This window comes from Musa acuminata, chromosome BXJ1-3 (genome assembly GCF_036884655.1).
Source record: "Musa acuminata AAA Group cultivar baxijiao chromosome BXJ1-3, Cavendish_Baxijiao_AAA, whole genome shotgun sequence".
Taxonomy (NCBI): domain Eukaryota; kingdom Viridiplantae; phylum Streptophyta; class Magnoliopsida; order Zingiberales; family Musaceae; genus Musa; species Musa acuminata.
Genome location: NC_088329.1, coordinates 31,517,409 through 31,536,923, shown reverse-complemented (window position 1 = coordinate 31,536,923; position 19,515 = coordinate 31,517,409). Strand labels below are relative to the sequence as shown.

At 45.1% G+C, this 19,515-nt stretch overlaps 1 protein-coding gene across 3 annotated transcripts; it reads right to left on the bottom strand.

The window, feature by feature from the left end:
• Positions 1–316: 316 nt before the first annotated feature.
• On the bottom strand, positions 317–17,768 carry LOC135624739 (protein SPIRRIG-like). Of its 3 annotated transcripts, XM_065128668.1 has the most exons (7): positions 17,169–17,768; positions 4,566–4,635; positions 2,943–3,075; positions 2,417–2,842; positions 2,293–2,336; positions 1,913–2,086; positions 317–502 (listed from the first exon to the last, which is right to left on the bottom strand). In XM_065128668.1, exons 1-3 carry the CDS (start codon positions 17,372–17,374, stop codon positions 2,998–3,000), a joined length of 354 nt encoding a protein of 117 aa, XP_064984740.1. In that variant the 5' UTR covers positions 17,375–17,768; the 3' UTR covers positions 317–502; positions 1,913–2,086; positions 2,293–2,336; positions 2,417–2,842; positions 2,943–2,997. The 3 variants fall into 3 exon arrangements, with proteins under 3 accessions (XP_064984740.1, XP_064984727.1, XP_064984734.1); XM_065128655.1 differs by lacking the exon at positions 4,566–4,635; XM_065128662.1 differs by lacking the exon at positions 4,566–4,635 and having other exon boundaries at positions 2,293–2,327.
• Between the last annotated feature and the right edge of the window lie 1,747 nt (positions 17,769–19,515).

Here is a 19,515-nt window from a genome sequence, read left to right as displayed (position 1 = left end):
GCAAATCTTCTTACTGCTTTAGTTCCTTATTACCCTTGCTGCGCAACTTTAAGAATACGCTTTCAAGTTAAACTTTTCAAGTTCCGTTCTTTTCGTACGAAAGATCTTGTTAAAATCGAAGTTTTAATCCGCTGCACTAATTCACCCCCCCCTCTTAGTGCCGCTCCGATCCTAACACCATTGTCAATGACAAGAAGTAGGCCAAGTATCTGCACCACAAAGAGCAACAAAATCATTCAAATAAATATGCATACGCAGATCATAAATAAATTTCTACAAACATTTATTACGCACGTATAAAGAATAAAACCTGCATGGCATGTCGTTGAAGTTGAATGGTATGGAAAGGAACAAGGCCATCTTTAAATTGGACAAATACAGCCAAAGAACCATTTGCAACCATATGAAAGAGAACCTGAAGTGAATCATCTTCAATCAAACTTGCTGCTGCTGAAGGATGGGTTGCTAATGCCTTCATAATATGCACTATACTTCCCTCTATCTGATTGGAGACCAATGATAATAAGCGCTCATTAGATCATCAATTAATCACAACTGGAAGCGTGAAAACTATGCAAGAACGAGAACCTATACTAGTAGCTAACTGTAACTTTCTCCATCTCTACCAGCATACTTTGACCATTCACTGTGCTCCCAGATGTCTAAATAAGTAAAATTACTTCAGCATGCCTGTTATAATCTCTTAACTTGGAATATACTTATGAGCATTCATGCACAATTGTCCATTCACAGTGCTCCTAGATAAATAAATAACTACAAAGAGTGCATGAATGCAGAATTTCCGAGCTTAAATTGGCATAACTTTTATGGCATTAATGAGCTGAAATACTTCAGTTAGGTTAGAACTAGCTCAAGTGCCTACTTCTCCAAAATTAGTTACATGTGCTCAGACCTCACAGAATTATACAACAAAAAAAATGACAAACTGAAATTGCACCATTATCACTATAGTTTTCCTCTTATCTCTAGAAGGTACACAAGCATGGATTCATGTCTGCATGCATCCAAGTTATATGTTATACTTCTCAAAGAATATCTTTGTAGTGGTACCTCAAACAAAGTTGCATCTTGAACAGATATTTGGTCTTATAAACAAAAAACAACAAAAAAAATACATATCAAGAAAACAATAGAAATCAAGAATCAGCTTTGGTTAAGCTGCCAAGTGCAAAGACAAGAAAGTTGACAAACTCCAATTCTCAATCAATCTTCTCTGAGAATAAAACAAAGGTTCAAGGTGAAAATCTAAAGAATGAAGTGATGTCCAGATATACAGGCATATTGTTTCAGTTATCGAACCCTAAAAACCCTGTGTTTTATAGCACTGAAGAAATGACAAGAAAGAAAAACTTGATTTTAAGCTGGCCAGCTAAGAAACACAAGGCAACAGATCTCAATGGCATCTTCTATGGTCACAACTTCAACCAATGATTACTAATAGATGGCAATTGTTAACTCTCAAATGATGGAACTTGAGCATAGATCTAAATAAATGATAACCTAAAAAAACAATATCTATCTTCATAATTTCATGTAATGGCAGCTATCGGCTCTCAAAAGACAATAGAATTTGATAGAAATCTAAATAACTGATATCCTAAAGCAAACAATATTGTCTTTCATTTTATGATAACCTAAAAATTCCAGTTTTCTGTAATATAGTGAAACAATTCAGAACTGCCTAGCCAGGGATTCATTAAGAAGCATGAATAATTTCAAAATGTGGAAAAAAATCAGCACCAAAACATCTTATTTCAAAAATAACACATAAAGCTAGATTTCTAGTTCCTACACAGGATTTGGACTTCACAGCATGAAAATTATAACTCAGGAGGCCTAATAATTACAACAGTCAAATGCAGTGTTCCTCAATCCACAAGCTTTAGTTTACCTCAAGCTGCCGCACTTGAAGAGCTTTATCATCCATCCTGTTTTCACTTTCATTTGATTCTTCTAAGGTGTCCATTTGTTCTCCTTTGGACTTATCAGCATTCAAAAGCACACTAAGAATATGAATAAGACAGCACAGAATGCCAGAATCCAATAGGGGTTGCTTATCAATTACCTGTGAATAAACGAAAATCACAATTCAAGTGTTAACTCAATCATCAAGTAGATATACTGTCAAAGATGTGCATGTTGGTGAATGTTTAATTTTATTTCTGCCATTAGCAATCTAGCTCTTGATAAACTGCATTTGCATAACTATGTTTTGGAATACCATATTAAGGACATTTGTTTCTTGCACAAGGGGTGATACCATGATAATACCTTCCTAACAGTGCAATTCCATGATGTACCAGTTGCTGCACCCCCTATGCCAGACAACATGTCAGAAATTACCCAGCTATAAGTCAGTTATCCGGACATTGTTTTTCATGGTATATGGAATTACCTCTAGAACAGAATGATTTAACCCTTGCTGACACATGCCACTCAGCTCAATCAGTACTTCATCATGTGTGTTTTTCACCTTCCTTTGGTGAATTGGAGATATTGTTATTTGTTCAAATCAGGCAGCAACTTTCCATAGCAAATTCTCCTCAAAAAGTAGCAGCATTTATCCAAGTTACAAAAAGGAATATTAAATAAAATATCATGTAATTCTCTACTCTAAAGTTCAGGTCTATTATAAATACTGTAAGCAGAATATGTTAGCATCAAATTTTGGCTATTCATCACATAAATTTCGAATACACTTAGGACCCCTTGACAATCCTTGAATGCTTTTATTACTATAATTACAACAAGAACAAGAACATACCCCTGTTACAAGAACTTCTACTGCATGCAACAAATTAGAACCATGGCCGATCCCATCCTGCTCAATAAATAATTACATATTAAGTGCAAGCAGCTTTTTTTAATAAAAAAATTTTTGGGTCTTGAAGAATGACAAGTCATAAGTCAGAGTGACAGACCTTAACTTCAATAAATAATTTTATTTTGTCTGTCACATTCAGAGAATTTCCCTTGCTATAGATTCTCAACTTCTCCACATCTGTCACAAAGGCTCTTCCAACAACAAAAGAAAGCTTGTGTACTTCTACTAACCTGTAATAAGAATTATAAGAGAGATTAATTTGACTAAAATAAATTCAAGATGTTTACTGACAAGTCACAACTGCTTTTGTGCCACGAAGATGTGAAGTAGGATGTTTAGTAATCAACAGTGAGCAAAAGTATAACCACCACACTTCCAAGAATATATTTAGAAAGTTTTACTTGAATTCATAGAATTTTTGTAACAACTTCTAGTCACAACTTTATATAGAATGAAATATAAAAGAATTCAAGGTGAGTCTTAAATTGCATAATATTTGTTACTGACATCCTTAAAATTCAATTTAAATATTATAAAATATAATATATAACTATCAGAAAAAATATTAAAATCAAATGAATCGATTGTAACTAGAATAAGAAATAGAATATTTTGCAAATTTAGAAAACATGAACGATGAAATAAATAGCTAGTGAAATGGCTGATCAAGAGATATCATAACCACTCCATTACCTTAGGTCAGCAATTCAACAAAAAGTGAAAAGGCAGGGCATTGCAAACAGAAATATAGCATGACATAAAATTTAAACAACGATGCCCTTGTCATATTTTTAATGACTTGTACGACCAAAACAAACAGCCTGTTCTTTGAAAAGCAAAGCACAGCTGGTCATAAACATCTCCATGCAAAGGATTGAAATTTGACAACAATGATCAAGAGATATACTAGGATAGATGGGATCAGGAATGACTGAGCAAGTTGCAGCTAACAGCAGCACATTAGTCGCTTAAAGCTGCCGACAATTATAGTTCAAAATTTACCATGCTCAAACATGCATGCATAAGTAAAAACTCAGTACTGCTCATTTGGGTTTATGACTGAAAACAACATACCAAACTTAAGCTCCAAATCCAAGAAAAAGTACACCAAACATGACCAAGCTAGGCAGTTTTCAATTTAAATCTTTTATAAAAAGCAAGCCACCGTCAAGCTAAGTTATTGGTGATAGCTGACATTTCCTTCAATAGCTTATTTATTAAGAACTTTCAAGGCTCTCTACTTCTGTCTACTAGTGTAAAGTATAGAAGTAAAATCCCTGCAAAAATAAAGTAGGTAACTTAAAAGTAAAAGATTTATTTTCCTGCAGAAAGTATAGCTTTGACATGATGCCAAAACCACCAAGCAGCCATAATAATAGAGATTGCTAATTGAAAAAAACTGTAACTTCAGGCAGGATTTTAGTCGAAGTATGTTTCAAGAAGACTATAAATGTAAATTAATAGGCATTGTGATTACTTGCAAAAAGAACAGATAGATGAATTTTTAGTTTGTTTAATCTGAATAAGGTGACTGGCAGCCATACTTGGTAATTAAATGAGAGACATTTGGTTGCTGCTTTACCAGTCTACAGAAGATATCTACAGCCATATTTAATGCTGTTTCTTTCTCCTTCATGGGCAGATTTTCAGCATAAGCATCTATGCTTGAATAGCAAGACTTCAAGGAAATGATAATGTAGGAAGCAAGAGAAGCCTTAACCTTTTCGGAGCTGGAAGAACGAAATTCTACCCAGAACTTCTTAAAGTCCAACTCCAGTTTATGTTTCCCTCTGCATTCATGAAATATCAAGAACAAACAAGAATAAACAAACTACAGAAAGTAGTTTTCATTACTTCTAATAGCAACCAGGACCCAATTGCATGCAAATAGAACACCAAAGGTCAATCATCTGCAAGAAGTTTGTCATTTGTTCTTGGTAAAACAAAAAGATAAACACAATGCAAAATTTCAGAACCAAGTACAAAAAAGGACATTGTTTCAAAACCAATTTAGCAAAAGAAATTTGATTTGTTAACCTAACACAGCAAACATGCAAGTTGGCAGTGACTGTTAATAAAAGCAAGGACTGCTGTACTGCCTGAAATGGTATGGTACAGGCTGTATGTACTGGTCTGGGTGTAGGCCGATACATGGGCCACCCCCGTTTCAAACGGTCCGGTTAAAATAATAAAAAAATCAAAAAAGTTGTGGGGCCTTGTCCAACTCAGTGTTAAAAAAGAAAAACAATTTAGGGCTCACGAACATGAGCTCTCTTCTCATGTTTGATGCTGCTGCTCCTGCCACTTCACTGCTGCTGCTGTCATTTCATCATTGCCGCTGCCCTTCACCGCTGTTGTTGCTGCTGCTGCTTCAATGCTGCCACTGCTTCCTAGGTACGCTGTCGCTGCTGCTTCTCCTCCTCTTCTTTCTTCTTCTTCTTCCTCCACTGCTTCCTCTTCTTCCTTCTTCCTTCCTCCTTCTTCCTCCTCTGTTCCTCCACTACTCCTTCCTTGTCACCCTCCTTTTTCTTACTCGCCGAAACATCGGTTATGTACCAATTTAACAAATTACCGAAACAGGTCTAGTTTACGAGAAGGCAATCCTTGAATAAAAGTATGATGATTCTACTTGAATAAAAGTATGATGATTTGAAAAGACAGGTTTTAGATTCCTAACCCCAGCAAACCCCATCAATCTATGAAAATTGTTTTGTGAATCAAGATAATATCTACTCAAACATTAACCTGTTTCCTACTTTTTTGAATCTAAACTAAATGCAAAATTTAGCCACGAAGGAACCTCCATTTAAATAAAGAACATAAGGCAGCATTTTCTCAGACCTTCCTGCATAGGGCACATACAATTCATTATCATGCATAAAGTTCTGGCCACAGTAACATTTAGCATCAATTCTAGATGTGGTACTTAAAGAAGAGAAAACCAAATATTTTGGTGGTAAAAGATTTTAGTGATCATGGATTCACTGGGTAGCTTTCATTGAAAACTACTGCATATGTAATATCCCAGATAACACTCTTGCATTAATGGTAAAAAATTGACCACAGTTGTCACTGTTATTTATTTCAAACTTAGTATAAATTATTAAATTGAGAAAGCCTTGTATAAGAGTCAAGGAAGAACTGTAAAAGTATATGTCTTGTTAGAAATTCTTACGTTTTAAGATATGTGCAGCTTTTATCTAATTAGAGTTTGCAAAGTTGGATAGTGTAAAACAAGGTAATAAAAGATCAAACTAGAAGTCAACCATCCTATGATCACTAGGAAACATTTACTTTTGTAATTTGTGCAACAATATGAATACTCAAAGAAGATAGTTATTATTAGTGTATTACACATATTTTTCTCTTCCCTGCTCTGTTTGCTCTTTTCTTTCTCCCTTTGTAACCTTTAAAATATTCTATGTAAAAGGCATCTCTCTTTCTGCAGCCCTTATTGTCACTCGTTTGCCATTAGTTGGCATCAGAGCAACTATTCCTACATTTGCTTCATTGCAAAAAGGACCTCAAGAATCTAAGGAACACGGATCATGACAATCAACTCAAACCAAATAAAGAAAGAGATGAAGAAGTAGATAATTTGTGTCAAAAAGAAGATCCAAACAATTAGAGAAGGTGGATGAGACTGCATGGTTGAATGAAAAAAAACAAAAAAGATGGATCAAGTACTTACTATTCATGACTGTATATTGGCAGTATCAACTCCAATCTTTTGTTTAGGGTGAAACTAACAAGAGTGGAGGACAGCAACATTTCCAAAATCTGGGATGACATATACCTGATTTTGTAATACCAAAAGATATAAGTTTTAAGGAAACATAAGGTACATGATTTGTCCATCCTTTTGTCGCTTACCATTATTCATGTTACTCCTGACCTTGTTGACATTTATTACCACTATAAAGAAACGGCTAACTATATGCATCTACAAGAGTGTTGATGGCTGATGACCCTTCATCCCTTTGTGATCAGCTTTTTTTAACTATTTAAGGTCTCATTTGCAGAATCACACACACATGCACACACACAAAAACAAAAAGTGTCTTTGTGTCAACATTTCCTCTCTTTAGTGAAAAATCAGTGCAACAATTCCTATTTATCTTCCTAAAACAATAACATTTCCTTTTAATATAGAAACCTAAGCCAGTCATGTATGTTTCTTATATATTTGCCTAGATATCCTTCTCAATTCAGTTAAGTCTCGCAAGAAACTATTGAATCTGAATGGTCAAATTACTGCATTTGGTAGTTGATACGACATATTTTGGCCCCCAAGACACGTCAGGTTAGAATCCGTACTAAGGCACTGCTCGGCCTCGGGAACCCCGAGACGACTCCGCCCCTAAGACACGCCAAGTCAGAATCCGTACTAAGGCACTGCTCGGCCTCGGGAGCCCCGAGACGGCGCCGCCCTATCACGAACGGTCGTCGCGCACTCGCAACAACTCCATTCAACGAACCGTTCGTCGCTCACACCTACATGTACAGCTGCTTGACAACATATTTTCTCTTGGTTTTGGATCATTTTGCTTGTAAAAATGTAAGTTCGAACAAGCTGCAGCGTTATAAAGCGACCGCTCACCGAACCAAGCAAAACAGCCCCAAAACAGCTCCGTTTTCGCGTGCCGCTGGCTGATTTCTGGAATCTGCCTTCGCTCCAAAACGTCAGCCATCTCAGCCCCTTTGAACCCCCCGGGTGGCACAGGGCTGGATGGGGCTTCGGATATATACCGGGCGTTGAACACTCTTTCGCAAGTTCGCACGTTGCCTTGACGGGAACTTGTTATCGCGCTCGGGACCAGGTGAGCGGTTGTTTGTGGGCTTGCAGTTGTTCGTTCAACCTTCTAACGCCCTTGTTTTCCCCCTCTCCCTCTTTTCTCTTGTGCACGCAAGATGCTCGCTGAATTGCTTGTAAAGCTTCCCCTTTTCGCGAGACGTCGGGACTTGTCCGTCGCTCGTTCTTTCGAACTAATCAACTTTCTCTTTTTACGGGTCCTTCGGGACCTACGAGAGGTTACAAGTGGGCTGATCCTTGCGGAGCAATATCACAAGGGCGAAGCACGACTTAGGCAACGCAAGCTAAATTCGCGTCTTTGCCGCAAGGGTGACTCGCGACTTAGGCAACGCAAGCTAAGTTCGCGTCTTTGGCCGCAAGGGTGCCTCACGCCTTAAGCAACTCCAGCTAAGGCCGTGACATTGTGGTATCAGAGCGGGCAAGCACTTCGAGCGAGCAGCGAATGAACTTCGCAAATTCGCCATGGCAAAGCATCATGGCGAATCAAGCAAGACGGGGCAAGCCAGACCGTTGCCCCAAGCAGCCGCAGGTGGGCTGCATGTGCACGCTCGCTCTCATGTTGTTGGAGCCGCTCAAGAGGAGCGTGGCAGCGAACATGATGAGCGAGAAGTTGGCTACTCTCCGCGAGCGGAGGAAGCGCAATCTGGAGCGCTAACTGGGAAAAAGAGTCACAAGGAGAGACTCACAACGGCGGAAACCCGCCTGGATGTTCTTGAAGCGAGCATGGAGGAACTCTACCATGGCCAACAAAGGCTTGTTCGGGTAGAGAGCTCGCAAGAGGAAGCAGAGTCCAGGATCGACAAGGTCGAGGCCCTAGTCAACTGACTATCTGATGACACCAAAGACTCCATGCAACACTTACAGGATGTTGTGGCGGAACTCACTTCAAAGGTGGCCATGCTCACAAGAACACTAAATGCGGGAGGAAGCAACACCCGCGTTGCACCGCCACAAAATTTGAGGGCACCCGAGCCTCATAGATATGGAGGGGCCAGAGATGCCAAAGAGCTCGAGAACTTTCTGTTCGACATGGAACAATACTTTCGAGCTACGAGACCCGATTCTGAAGATACCAAAGTTTCTATAGCAACAATGTATCTGAACGGAGATGTGAAACTTTGGTGGCGAACCCGTTGGTAGGAGTGTCGAGTCGACACATGGGAGGACTTGAAGTGGGAGTTGAGAACTCAGTTCCTACTGGAGAACACAGAGTTCGTCGCAAGAAGGAAGTTGAGACAACTCCACCAGAGTACCATCATCCGAGACTATGTGAAACAATTTTCTGCACTAATGCTGGACATACAAGACATGTCCGAGAAGGACAAGTTGTTCAGCTTCCTTGATGGTTTGAAGCCATGGGCTCAACAGGAGCTAAATCAAAGGAATGTTACCGATGTGGTCGGGGCAATTGCTGCTGCAGAAAGGCTCACCGACTTTGTTTCCTCTGAAAACCCAAGAAGAAGGAAACAATCTTCAGGCAATCGCCCTCTAAAACATTCTCGAGGGAAGGAACTCAAGGGCGAGCAAAAGAAGAAAAGTTCCCACAAATGGCCGAACTCGAAAGGCAAGGCCTCAAAACCTGGAGGATGTTTCTTGTGCGAAGGACCGCACATGGTGAGGGAGTGCCCACAAAAACAGGCACTCAATGCTTTGACGGCTTCCATCCACCCCCCCCCTCCCCGATCGGACAAGGGCAAAGCTATTGCTCTTAGTTCGAGCAGTTCTGAATCCAGCAGCGACGACGAGGAGTCGCAAGGACCCCGAATGGGAGCAATGCGTTTGTTGAACGCTATGCGGGGTCAAGTGAGGGAGAACACGAAGACAAAGTTACAAAAAGCAGGAAGTAGTGAGCTGATGTATGTGGACATCAAGCTAAATGGCCAAACGACCCGTGCAATGATGGACACGGGCGCTACCCACAACTTTATAGCCGATCGAGAAGCACAGCGACTTGGGTTGATCTTGGAGAAGAGCCCAAGCCGAATGAAGGTGATGAACTCGGAGGCTAGGCGAATCTCCGGGTTAGCGAAGGGAGTTCCCATCAAAATCGGGACATGGAGCGGGAACACCAACATGATGGTCGTGCCATTGGATGACTTCCAAGTGATTCTTGGAATGGAATTTATGCACGCGACGAAGTTGGTGCCAATGTCGTTCTTGGACTCCCTATGTATAATGGGAGGTGACGACCCCAGCGTGGTTCCCGTCTCTCGAAGAGGAACCAAGGAGCCCCAACACATATCGGCATTGCAATTGAAGAAGGGGGTACGAAAAGGCGAACTAACATTCGTGGCAGCTATGAAGTTAGAGCCACTCGACAAGGAGATTCGCTGACGTTATGCCACCCGAGTTGCCGAAGACTCTTCCGCCACGCAGGGGCGTGGATCATAAAATTGAGCTGGAGCCAGGAGTGAAGCCTCCAGCGAGACCACCCTACCGCATGGCCCCGCCAGAGTTGGCAGAACTCGGAAAGCAGTTAGGTGAACTGCTAAGTGGTGGTCTCATCCGCAGCTCTAAAGCACCTTTCGGAGCTCCAGTTCTCTTCCAGAAGAAACAAGATGGGTGCCTCCGATTATGCGTCGACTACCGAGCCCTTAACAAAGTGGCAGTGAAGAACAAGTATCCCATCCCGCTCATCACGGACTTGTTCGACCAGTAGGGCAAAGCTAAGTATTTCTCGAAGCTCGACCTTCGGTAGGGGTAATGGCAGGTACGCATTGCTGAAGGCGACGAAGCGAAGACTACTTGTGTGACCAGGTATGGAGCGTTTGAGTTCTTGGTGATGCCCTTCGGCTTAACCAATGCTCCGGCCACGTTCTGCACTCTCATGAACCAACTATTCAAGTAGTATTTGGATAAGTTCGTGGTCGTCTACTTGGACGATATCGTCGTCTACAATCAAACACCTTCGGACAATTTTCAAGGTTCTCAGGGAGAACACCTTGTTCGTGAAAAGGGAGAAATGCTACTTTGCCCAAACTGAGATCTTATTCTTAGGGCATCGAATCGGTGATGGCTCCATTCGGATGGATAAGTCGAAGGTGCAAGCAGTTGCGGAATGGCGAACTCCTAAGAAGGTGCTAGAGTTGAGATCCTTCCTTGGTTTCGTCAGTTACCATCGACGCTTCATAGCGGGATAGTCGAAGCGGGCAACTCCACTGACGGAGTTGCTGAAGAAGGAGCAGCCTTGGAAGTGGTCTGACATATGTGAAATAGCATTCCAAGATCTGAAGGCTGCTGTTCTGGAAGAACCGGTGCTCAAATTGCTGGACTATGGAGAGCCCTTTGAAGTCCATACAGATGCTTCGGACTTCGCTATTGGGGGAGTACTCATGCAAGAGGGTCATCCGGTGGCCTACGAGAGCCGCAAACACAACGAGACCGAGCGGCGGTATCCAATGCATGAGAAGGAGATGACAACAGTGATCCATTGTCTACGAGTTTGGCGACACTACCTCCTCGGGTCGCGATTTGTGCTGAGGACGGACAACATCGCCCTGAGCTATTTCCAAACTCAGAAGAAGCTCTCCCCAAAGCAGGCGCGATGGCAGGACTTCCTGGCTGAATTTGATATGGCAATGGAGTACAAGCCCGGGAAGGCGAATGTCGTGGCCGATGCGCTAAGTCGGAAAGTGGAATGCATGAATGCCGTACAACTGGAGGGCAGAGGCCAAGCAAGTCAGTTGCACTCCAACTTCCTTTCCCGAATCAGGGATGGACTATATAGTAACCCCCAGGCAGTTATCCTAATGCAGCTCATCAAAGAAGGCAAGACACGACGATTTTGGGTCCAGGAGGGACTCGTTTACACAAAAGGGAATAGGGTTTATGTTCCCCGAGTGGACAATTTGAGGCGTGAACTCTTAAATGAGTGTCACGATTCCCTTTGGGCTGGACACCCAGGCATTCACAGAACGTTGGCTCTCGTGGAGAGGGCCTTCTACTGGCCGAAGATGGGGACTGATGTAGAGGAATATATTCAAACATGCCTTACTTGCCAACAAGACAAGGTGGAGCAGCGGAAGCCGGTGGGACTTTTGGAGCCGTTGCCCGTACTAGAAAAGCCGTGGGAGAGCATTTCCTTGGACTTCATATCAAGCTTGCCACTTGTAGGGAGACTCGGATCGATACTTGTGGTGGTCGATCGGTTTTCAAAGTATGCAACTTTCATTGCTGCTCCCCTACACTGTTCAGCAGAGGAGGCGGCCAAGCTAATGATGAAGGATGTGGTGAAGTATTGGGGAGTCCCGCACAATATCATTAGTGATCGAGACACTTGGTTCCTGGGACGATTCTGGACCGAGCTATTCAAATTGTTGGGGTCAAAGTTATACTTCTCTACAAGCCTCCACCCTCGGACGGATGGCCAGACTGAAAGGATAAACTCGCTCCTGGAGCAATATCTTCGGCACTACGTGAGTGCCAACCATCAAGATTGGGTGAAACTGTTGGACATTGCCCAATTCTCCTACAACTTGCAGCGGAGCTCTACATCCAACAAGAGCCCCTTCGAGATCATAACTGGACAACAACCGTCGACTCCACATACCATGGCTATTAGATATATTGGGAGTAGTCCGTCAGCTTACCATTTCGCAAAGGAGTGGCATCGAAATGCAGATATTGCACGGGCTTACTTGGAGAAGGTAGCAAAAAGGATGAAGAAGTGGGCAGACTTAGGAAGGCGACCGCAAGAGTTCAAAGTTGGCGATTTGGTGTTGGTAAAGCTCCAACCTGCATCACTCCAATTCTTTAGGAACAAAGTCCATAAAGGATTGGTGCGCAAGTATGAAGGGCCCTTCCCAATTATCAGCAGGGTAGGCAACGTCTCTTACAAGTTGCAACTGCTGGCGTGGTTCAAAATTCACAACGTTCTTCACGCCAGCAACCTAAAAGCCTACCACTCGGATCCGCAAGATGCTTCCCGAAGTGTTCCAACTCGGCTACCTCCCATCACAGCCTCCTACGAGAAGCGAGTTGAAACCATTCTGGCGGACCGCAAGATAAAGCTACCCAACGGAGCTGAGCAGACAGAGTACTTGGTGAAGTGGCAAAAGCTTCCCCGAACTGAAGCCAGTTGGGAGCCTGAAGACACCCTGTGACATGAAGAAGAAATCATCAACAACTACCAACAAGCGTCGACGAGGGCGTCGAAAGTTTAAGTGGGGGAGAATGTCAAGAACGGTCGTCACGCACTCGCAACAACTCTGTTCAACGAATCGTTCGTCGCTCACACCTATATGTACAGCTGCTTGACAGCATGTTTTCTCTTGGTTTCGGGTCATTTTGCTTGTAAAAATGTAAGTTCGAACAAGCTGCAGCGTTACAAAGCGACCGCTCACCGAACCAAGCAAAACAGCCCCAAAACAGCCCAAAACAGCTTCGTTTTCGCGTGCCGCGGGTTGATTTCTGGAATCTGCCTCCGCTCACCAAAACGTCAGCCATCTCAACCCCTTTGAACCCCCCGGGTGGCACAGGGTTGGATGGGGCTTCGGATATATACCGGGCGTTGAACACTCTTTGGCAAGTTCGCACGTTGCCTTGACGGGAACTTGTTGTCGCGCCCAGGACCAGGTGAGCAGCTGTTTGTGGGCTTGCAGCTGTTCGTTCAACCTTCTAAAGCCCTTGTTTTCCCCCTCTCCCTCTTTTCTCTTGTGCACGCAAGGTGCTCGCTGAATTGTTTGTAAAGCTTCCCCTTTTCGCGAGACGTCGGGACTTGTCCGTCGCTCGTTCTTTCGAACTAATCAACTTTCTCTTTTTACAGGTCCTTCGGGACCTGCGAGAGGTTACAAGTGGGCTGATCCTTATGGAGCAATATCGCAAGGGCAAAGTGTGACTTACGAAACGCAACCTAAGTTCGCGTCTTTGCCGCAAGGGTGACTCGCGACTTAGGCAACGTAAGCTAAGTTCGCGTCTTTGGCCGCAAGGGTGCCTCACGCCTTAGGCAATTCCAGCTAAGGCCATGACAGCCCCCAAGACACGCCAAGTCAGAATCCGTACGAAGGCACTGCTCGGCACGTCCACCACGCCAACCTGCGTACGACCGACCCACGTACAGTAATATAAAGACCTCTAGCCAGCATCTAGCCGGAAGGAGGGAGGAAAAAAATCAATGGATCACTCCACTGACTTGCTCGTCGGAGAGGCCTCGTCGGGATCACCCGACGAGGGCCATTTTTGCAGGAAAACGCGGCCACCTTACGAAGACGAGCTGCCAACCACTCGGGAATCGCCATCCAGTGCACAAAGGAGAGCAGCCAATCGGTCCGGATCCCGACCAACGCCAACCAGCACTCCTTCCCGAGGGCACGGCCACCTCACGAAGACGAGCTATCAACCACCCCGGAGAAGGAGAGATGCAGCTCGGCATACACGGTGCCCGGATCGGCACACCAAGGAATGCTGATCAACACCCCGTCGCGAGGGCCCGATCAACCTCGGCATCCAGCTCAGCCGATAGAAGAATCCCGACATTGACCCGTGGACCAGGCCATGCTGACTCACTAGCCACGGCACATTTGTTCACTAACATTTTGGCGCTAGAAGGAGGGCCATGTCGCAGGAGCATCCCGCGGGAGCTCTCCCCAAGGGAGAACCACCGACGGGTCATCCTTTTGTCGGGCCCGGAGATCAGCCCCTCCCCGTCCTTCGAGATAGGGGGATCCCGGCCTCGACGTCAGATCGCTACGGGCGCCCGTTCAACGACCCGGGGTTACCACCTCCCGGACTTATCACGGGACCCTCGGTCGTGTCACCCGAGGCGTTCCTCAGCCTGACCAAGCAAGTACAAGCGATGGCAGGGATGATGCAGACGCTCGTCCTACTCATTCCCCAAATCGTGCAGCTAGCAGCTCTCTCGATTGACCCGACCCGGCAAAGGCCGAGCAAGGAGCACGTTGGGACGGGAGACGCCCGAGACCAAACGACGGACCCGAGAGGTCCGCCCAAGCAGAGCATACCCGCACCCTACCGAGTCACACTACCCCACTTCGAGCTTGACACTGTATCGGCGGACGACTCGCTTAGGGCCCAATTGTCCCGGGTCAACCAACGTCTGGACGCGTTCTAGCGTGAGTTTCAAAAATCGCGGGGCGAGTCCAGCGAATGCAGCTTGGGCGGGTCCCCTTTCACTCAAGAAGTACAGGACAAGCTGGTACCTCTCAACTTCAGGCTGCCGACATTGGAGACATACGAAGGCGGCTCCGATCCCACGGAGCACGTCTTCGCATTCGGGGCTCAGATGGCCCTCTATGGTGTAACATCCCATTAGTTCCACATCGGAAGTGGGCAATGAGTATGATTGGCTTATAAGGGTCTGATAAGTGTACTATATTAACTCCCGCTTAAGCATTTTGGTCCGTGGTTGAAGGACCAAAAGGGAGTTATTGACCAGTTGGCTCATCAGACTCAAGTCGTGACATTTGGTATCAGAGCCGACCTAGCATTTGGGCAGGGTAAGAGGGCTCGAGTAGGAAAGGGCTACCCGTAGATGGAGTCGAGAACTCATCACAGCGTGGAGCCACCACTGAGTTAAACCTTACATGCACTATGCTAGGGTTCGATTTAACTCCCACTTAAGCATTTTGGTCCATGATTGAAGGACCAAAATGAAGTTATTGGCCAGTTGGCTCATCAAACTCGGGTCGTGACATATGGCAGCTCCGATGCATTGATGTGTCGGGCATTTCCGACCGCTCTAAGGGGACCCGTTAGCACTCCCTGCAAGGGTTGCTCCAGATCGCTCCCGACTGGCGACCCGTCAGCACCCCAGCTCGATTCCTGCCCGGGTCGCTCCAGATCGCCCCCGATTGGCGACCCGTCAACATCCAATTCGGAGCCGAGCTCACAAACTCGATCCCCAAACTCGATTCGGAACCGAACTTATACGGTCTCCAGGTCTGATTCAGAGCCGAATCTATCCACTCGACCCCCAGAACCAGCTCTTGTCCAAGTCGCGCTAAATCGCTCTCAATTTACGACCCGCCGGCACCAAAATCCAACGCTCGAGTCACATCTCGGCCAAATCCAACACCCTAGTCGCATCTCGACCAAATCCAACGTCCGAGCCACACCTCACAGCCAATCTTATGCTCGAGTCACATCTCGGTCGATCCAACGCCCGAATCACCGACCTAGTCCGTTAAATCCAAGTCGCTCCACGTCGACCCCCGACTCGCAGCCCATCAAGTCTCTAACCGAGCCGCCCCGGCTCGCTCGCCAACTTGCAAACTCAGCATCCGTAACTCCGAGCCGTTCCAAACCAATCATCCGACCTATGCCACGTCGTTTTCGCCACGTCGGTTTCGACATATCGGGCCCCTATGTCTCGATCGGCAAAGTCAATCCTGCCCGTAGCACGGGGTGCCACCCCTCTAAATCACCTCGTGACGAGTTAATCCAGCTTCCCCTTGTGAGTGATCAGCCTCACTCCGACTCAGGCATGCCGCCCGGCCCCTTAAGGACCCCGCGGCACGCCTTGGAGGGGAGGGGGAGTAGTGATACGATATATTTTGGCTCTCAAGACACGTCAGGACAGAATCCGTACTAAGGCACTGCTTGGCCTCGGGAACCCGAGACGACGCCGCCCCCAAGACACGCCAAGTTAGAATCCGTACTAAGGAACTACTCGGCCTCGGGAGCCCCGAGACGACACTGCCCCCAAGACACGCCAAGTCAGAATCCGTACTAAGGCACTGCTCGGCACGTCAACCTGCATACGACCGACCCACGTACAATAATATAAAGACCTCTAGCCAGCATCTGGCCGGAAGGAGGAAGAAAAAAATCAATGGATCACTCCACTGACTTGCTCATCAGAGGGGCCTCGTCGGGTGATCCCAACGAGAGTCATTTTTGCAGGAAAACGCGGCCACCTCACGAAGACGAGCTGCCAACCACTCGGGAATTGCCATCCAGTGCACGAAGGAGAGCAGCCAATCGGTCCGGATCCCGACCAACACCAACCAGCACTCCTTCCCGAGGGCGCGGTCACCTCACGAAGACGAGCTGCCAACCACCCCGGAGAAGGAGAGACGTAGCTCGGCATTCACGGTGCCCGGATCAGCACACCAAGGAACGCTGATCAATACCCCGTTGCGAGGGCTCGGTCGACCTCGGCATCCAGCTCAGCCGACAGAAGGCTCTCGACATCGACCCGTGGACCAGGCCGTGCTGACTCACCAACCACGGCACATTTGTTCACTAACATTATCATAGACCAGTAAGTTGACTTTGCATATGACACTAAATACAGAAAAATTAATGTGACGAAGGCATCCTCGGCAGAAAGATTAGGTGGCCCCACTGCACAAATCAGTTGTTTCCCTCAATATTTGTCGAAAATTATTTTGCAGCATAATATGCATATCATAATAGCACAGCCAGCAATTCCATGTTTCAGGTTACAAATACCAGTATAGAAGAACCATCTTCAACAACAATGCCAACATACTTTTATCAGGAAATCCCAATCTTTTTTTGTTTTCCGGATTGCATCATTTAATCGCATACCTCGCAGGGGATGAAACGGGCGATCCGTATCCCAACGCCGTGGCCGACTCGGGTGCGCCAGCAGCTCCACCATGTTCGGCAGCGAGGGAGAGCGAAGGGAACAGGTAGGAGGCAGGCTGCGGCTGGGAACCGGAGAGCCCGACCTTCTCCCCAAGGTCCTTAGGCAACGAGGACCATTTCATCGTTTTCCGCGATGACTGGAACATAGATGGTCCTCATCCGAGGCGCACCTCCCGATCAAACGCTGGATCCGATCCCAGCTTCTTCAGGAAACCTCCTTGTTCCCGGATACGGTGGCGGGGGAGAAGAACAATGAACAGAATGCAAGGAAGGGGGCCCCGATCTCGCTCTCTGCCCGCGAGGAACCAATCGGCCTCGGCTCGACAACGGAAACCTTTCAACGGCGGATAAGGTTTCGGTAGGGAGCAATTTGTTTCAGAGGAATGATCGCATTTGAAGCCCGGATTGAGGAGACGACCACCGAAACGAGTCTTCTCCCTCTCTCTCGGTCTATCGATCGTCTCCCTCTGTCAGAGACCCAAAGAGCCTTCTCTCTCTGTCTCTCTGTCTCTCTCTCTCACGTTGTCTTGAGAGTCGAGAGCGAGACCAAAACCGCCGTGTACCCGATGCCACGTACGAATGAAGCACGGCTCCTCGGGGACGAGGAAAGGACGTGCGGGCCTCGTCGAGGCCGGATCCCATCCGCATCCGCAGATCTTGCAATTCCCTAGCTCGCAGCCCACGTGGCGGACGATCGACAACGACGTGTTAGTGGCGGAGGCGTGGGTCTCTTCACGTGTTCGTTTAGTATCTCCGATGGCGCGAACGAGAGTTCGCTGACCATGATTTAAAAGGCCCGTAGAAAAAAATAAAATTATATGAATAAATTTCCCAAAAAAAATATTTTTTAGGTTTTTTCCAAAGGGAGTAGCCCTCACTTGTAGAATTTCTTAACAACATCTTTTTTACCTAAAGCCAGTCAGTTAATATATTTTTTTCTCTCTTTATTTTTCACATGGAATGGTCCAAATCGATTCCATTATAATATTTTTATATAAATTTTATAAAAATACTACGCTTATAATATTTTTTATTACTTTATAATATCTTTAATAATATCATAAAAACACTATAACCCAGTAAAAAATATTATAATATAGTGTTTTTACTATGTTAAAATATTTTTTTGGTATTATTGAAAACACTATAATGTAGTATAAAAATACGATCGATCCATAGAGAAAAAAATAAAGGAAAAAAGGGACAAGGTGATTAGGGATATTTCAGGCATCAGGTTAAAAAAAAAAGAAAAAAAAATTAAAATGAGGACACTTGTGATGAAAATCTCAAAAAAAATATTTTTTTTGGGGAGTTCCTCCCAACTATAGCAAATCATAAACATAGATCTTTAAAGTCATGTGTTCTTTGATAACGTAGCTGGTGATTTAATTTATTAATCTATTTTTATTACTCCCATTAATTGTACAACAATACCAATCGAAGTGGGGTTACAGCGAAGGCGACTGAAGCTCGCTGGGTCAAAACACAACCCAAAGACGCATCAAACAGAATGAATTCTACGCGTGTGAAGCGTCATCAAAAAGATTGGATCAATACGTGGTCAAATTGGAACCCGAAAGCTACGAGCTGCCCGAGAGAGGTGTAAAGGGTCGACTCGAACCCGTTCGACTGTGGCTAAGATCAATTTGGAGAATCTTGAGCGCCACTACCAACATAATCGTGTATAATATGCATGGTATGATGAGCCATGGCCAGAGAGAAGAGGGATGAAGGCCAAAGCCTGGCCCATATATGAAGTATCAACATGAGATCCTCCTTTTCTTTGCCATTACTCTCTTTGCGGTAACAACAATGAGGAGTTGTGTGATGTTGTCTCCTTATCATAATGATCGAGACATTGGTTGTCATTTACTTGCATATGAATGTTTTTGCAGTACATGTGTACTTTTTGTTGTCTCTTTTTCTCATAACATGCATCAGCCCAAAAGATCGTTTTCAGATCTACCATTGTCGACCATCTCCCACATGACAGCCACGTGAATTTAAGATGCATCCTCAATCTTTTTTGTTGAATCACTTTCTTCGCTCTAGTATATTCTCTCATTGTGCAATAGAAAGATACAGTAAGCTCTCTGCTCTATTTGCTTGCAGTGCGTTGCCTATCAAAGTTGTTCTCACATATAATGAGACATCAACTACACGGAGTCCAGATTACATTGCATAGCATGAGAGACTTAAAAGTGTTCTCCTGTTGTGGGATTCGGACAATGCTTCAACTCTGCAACATCTCTCTTTTCCTGTACTATCCAGTTTGTACCAGATCTCT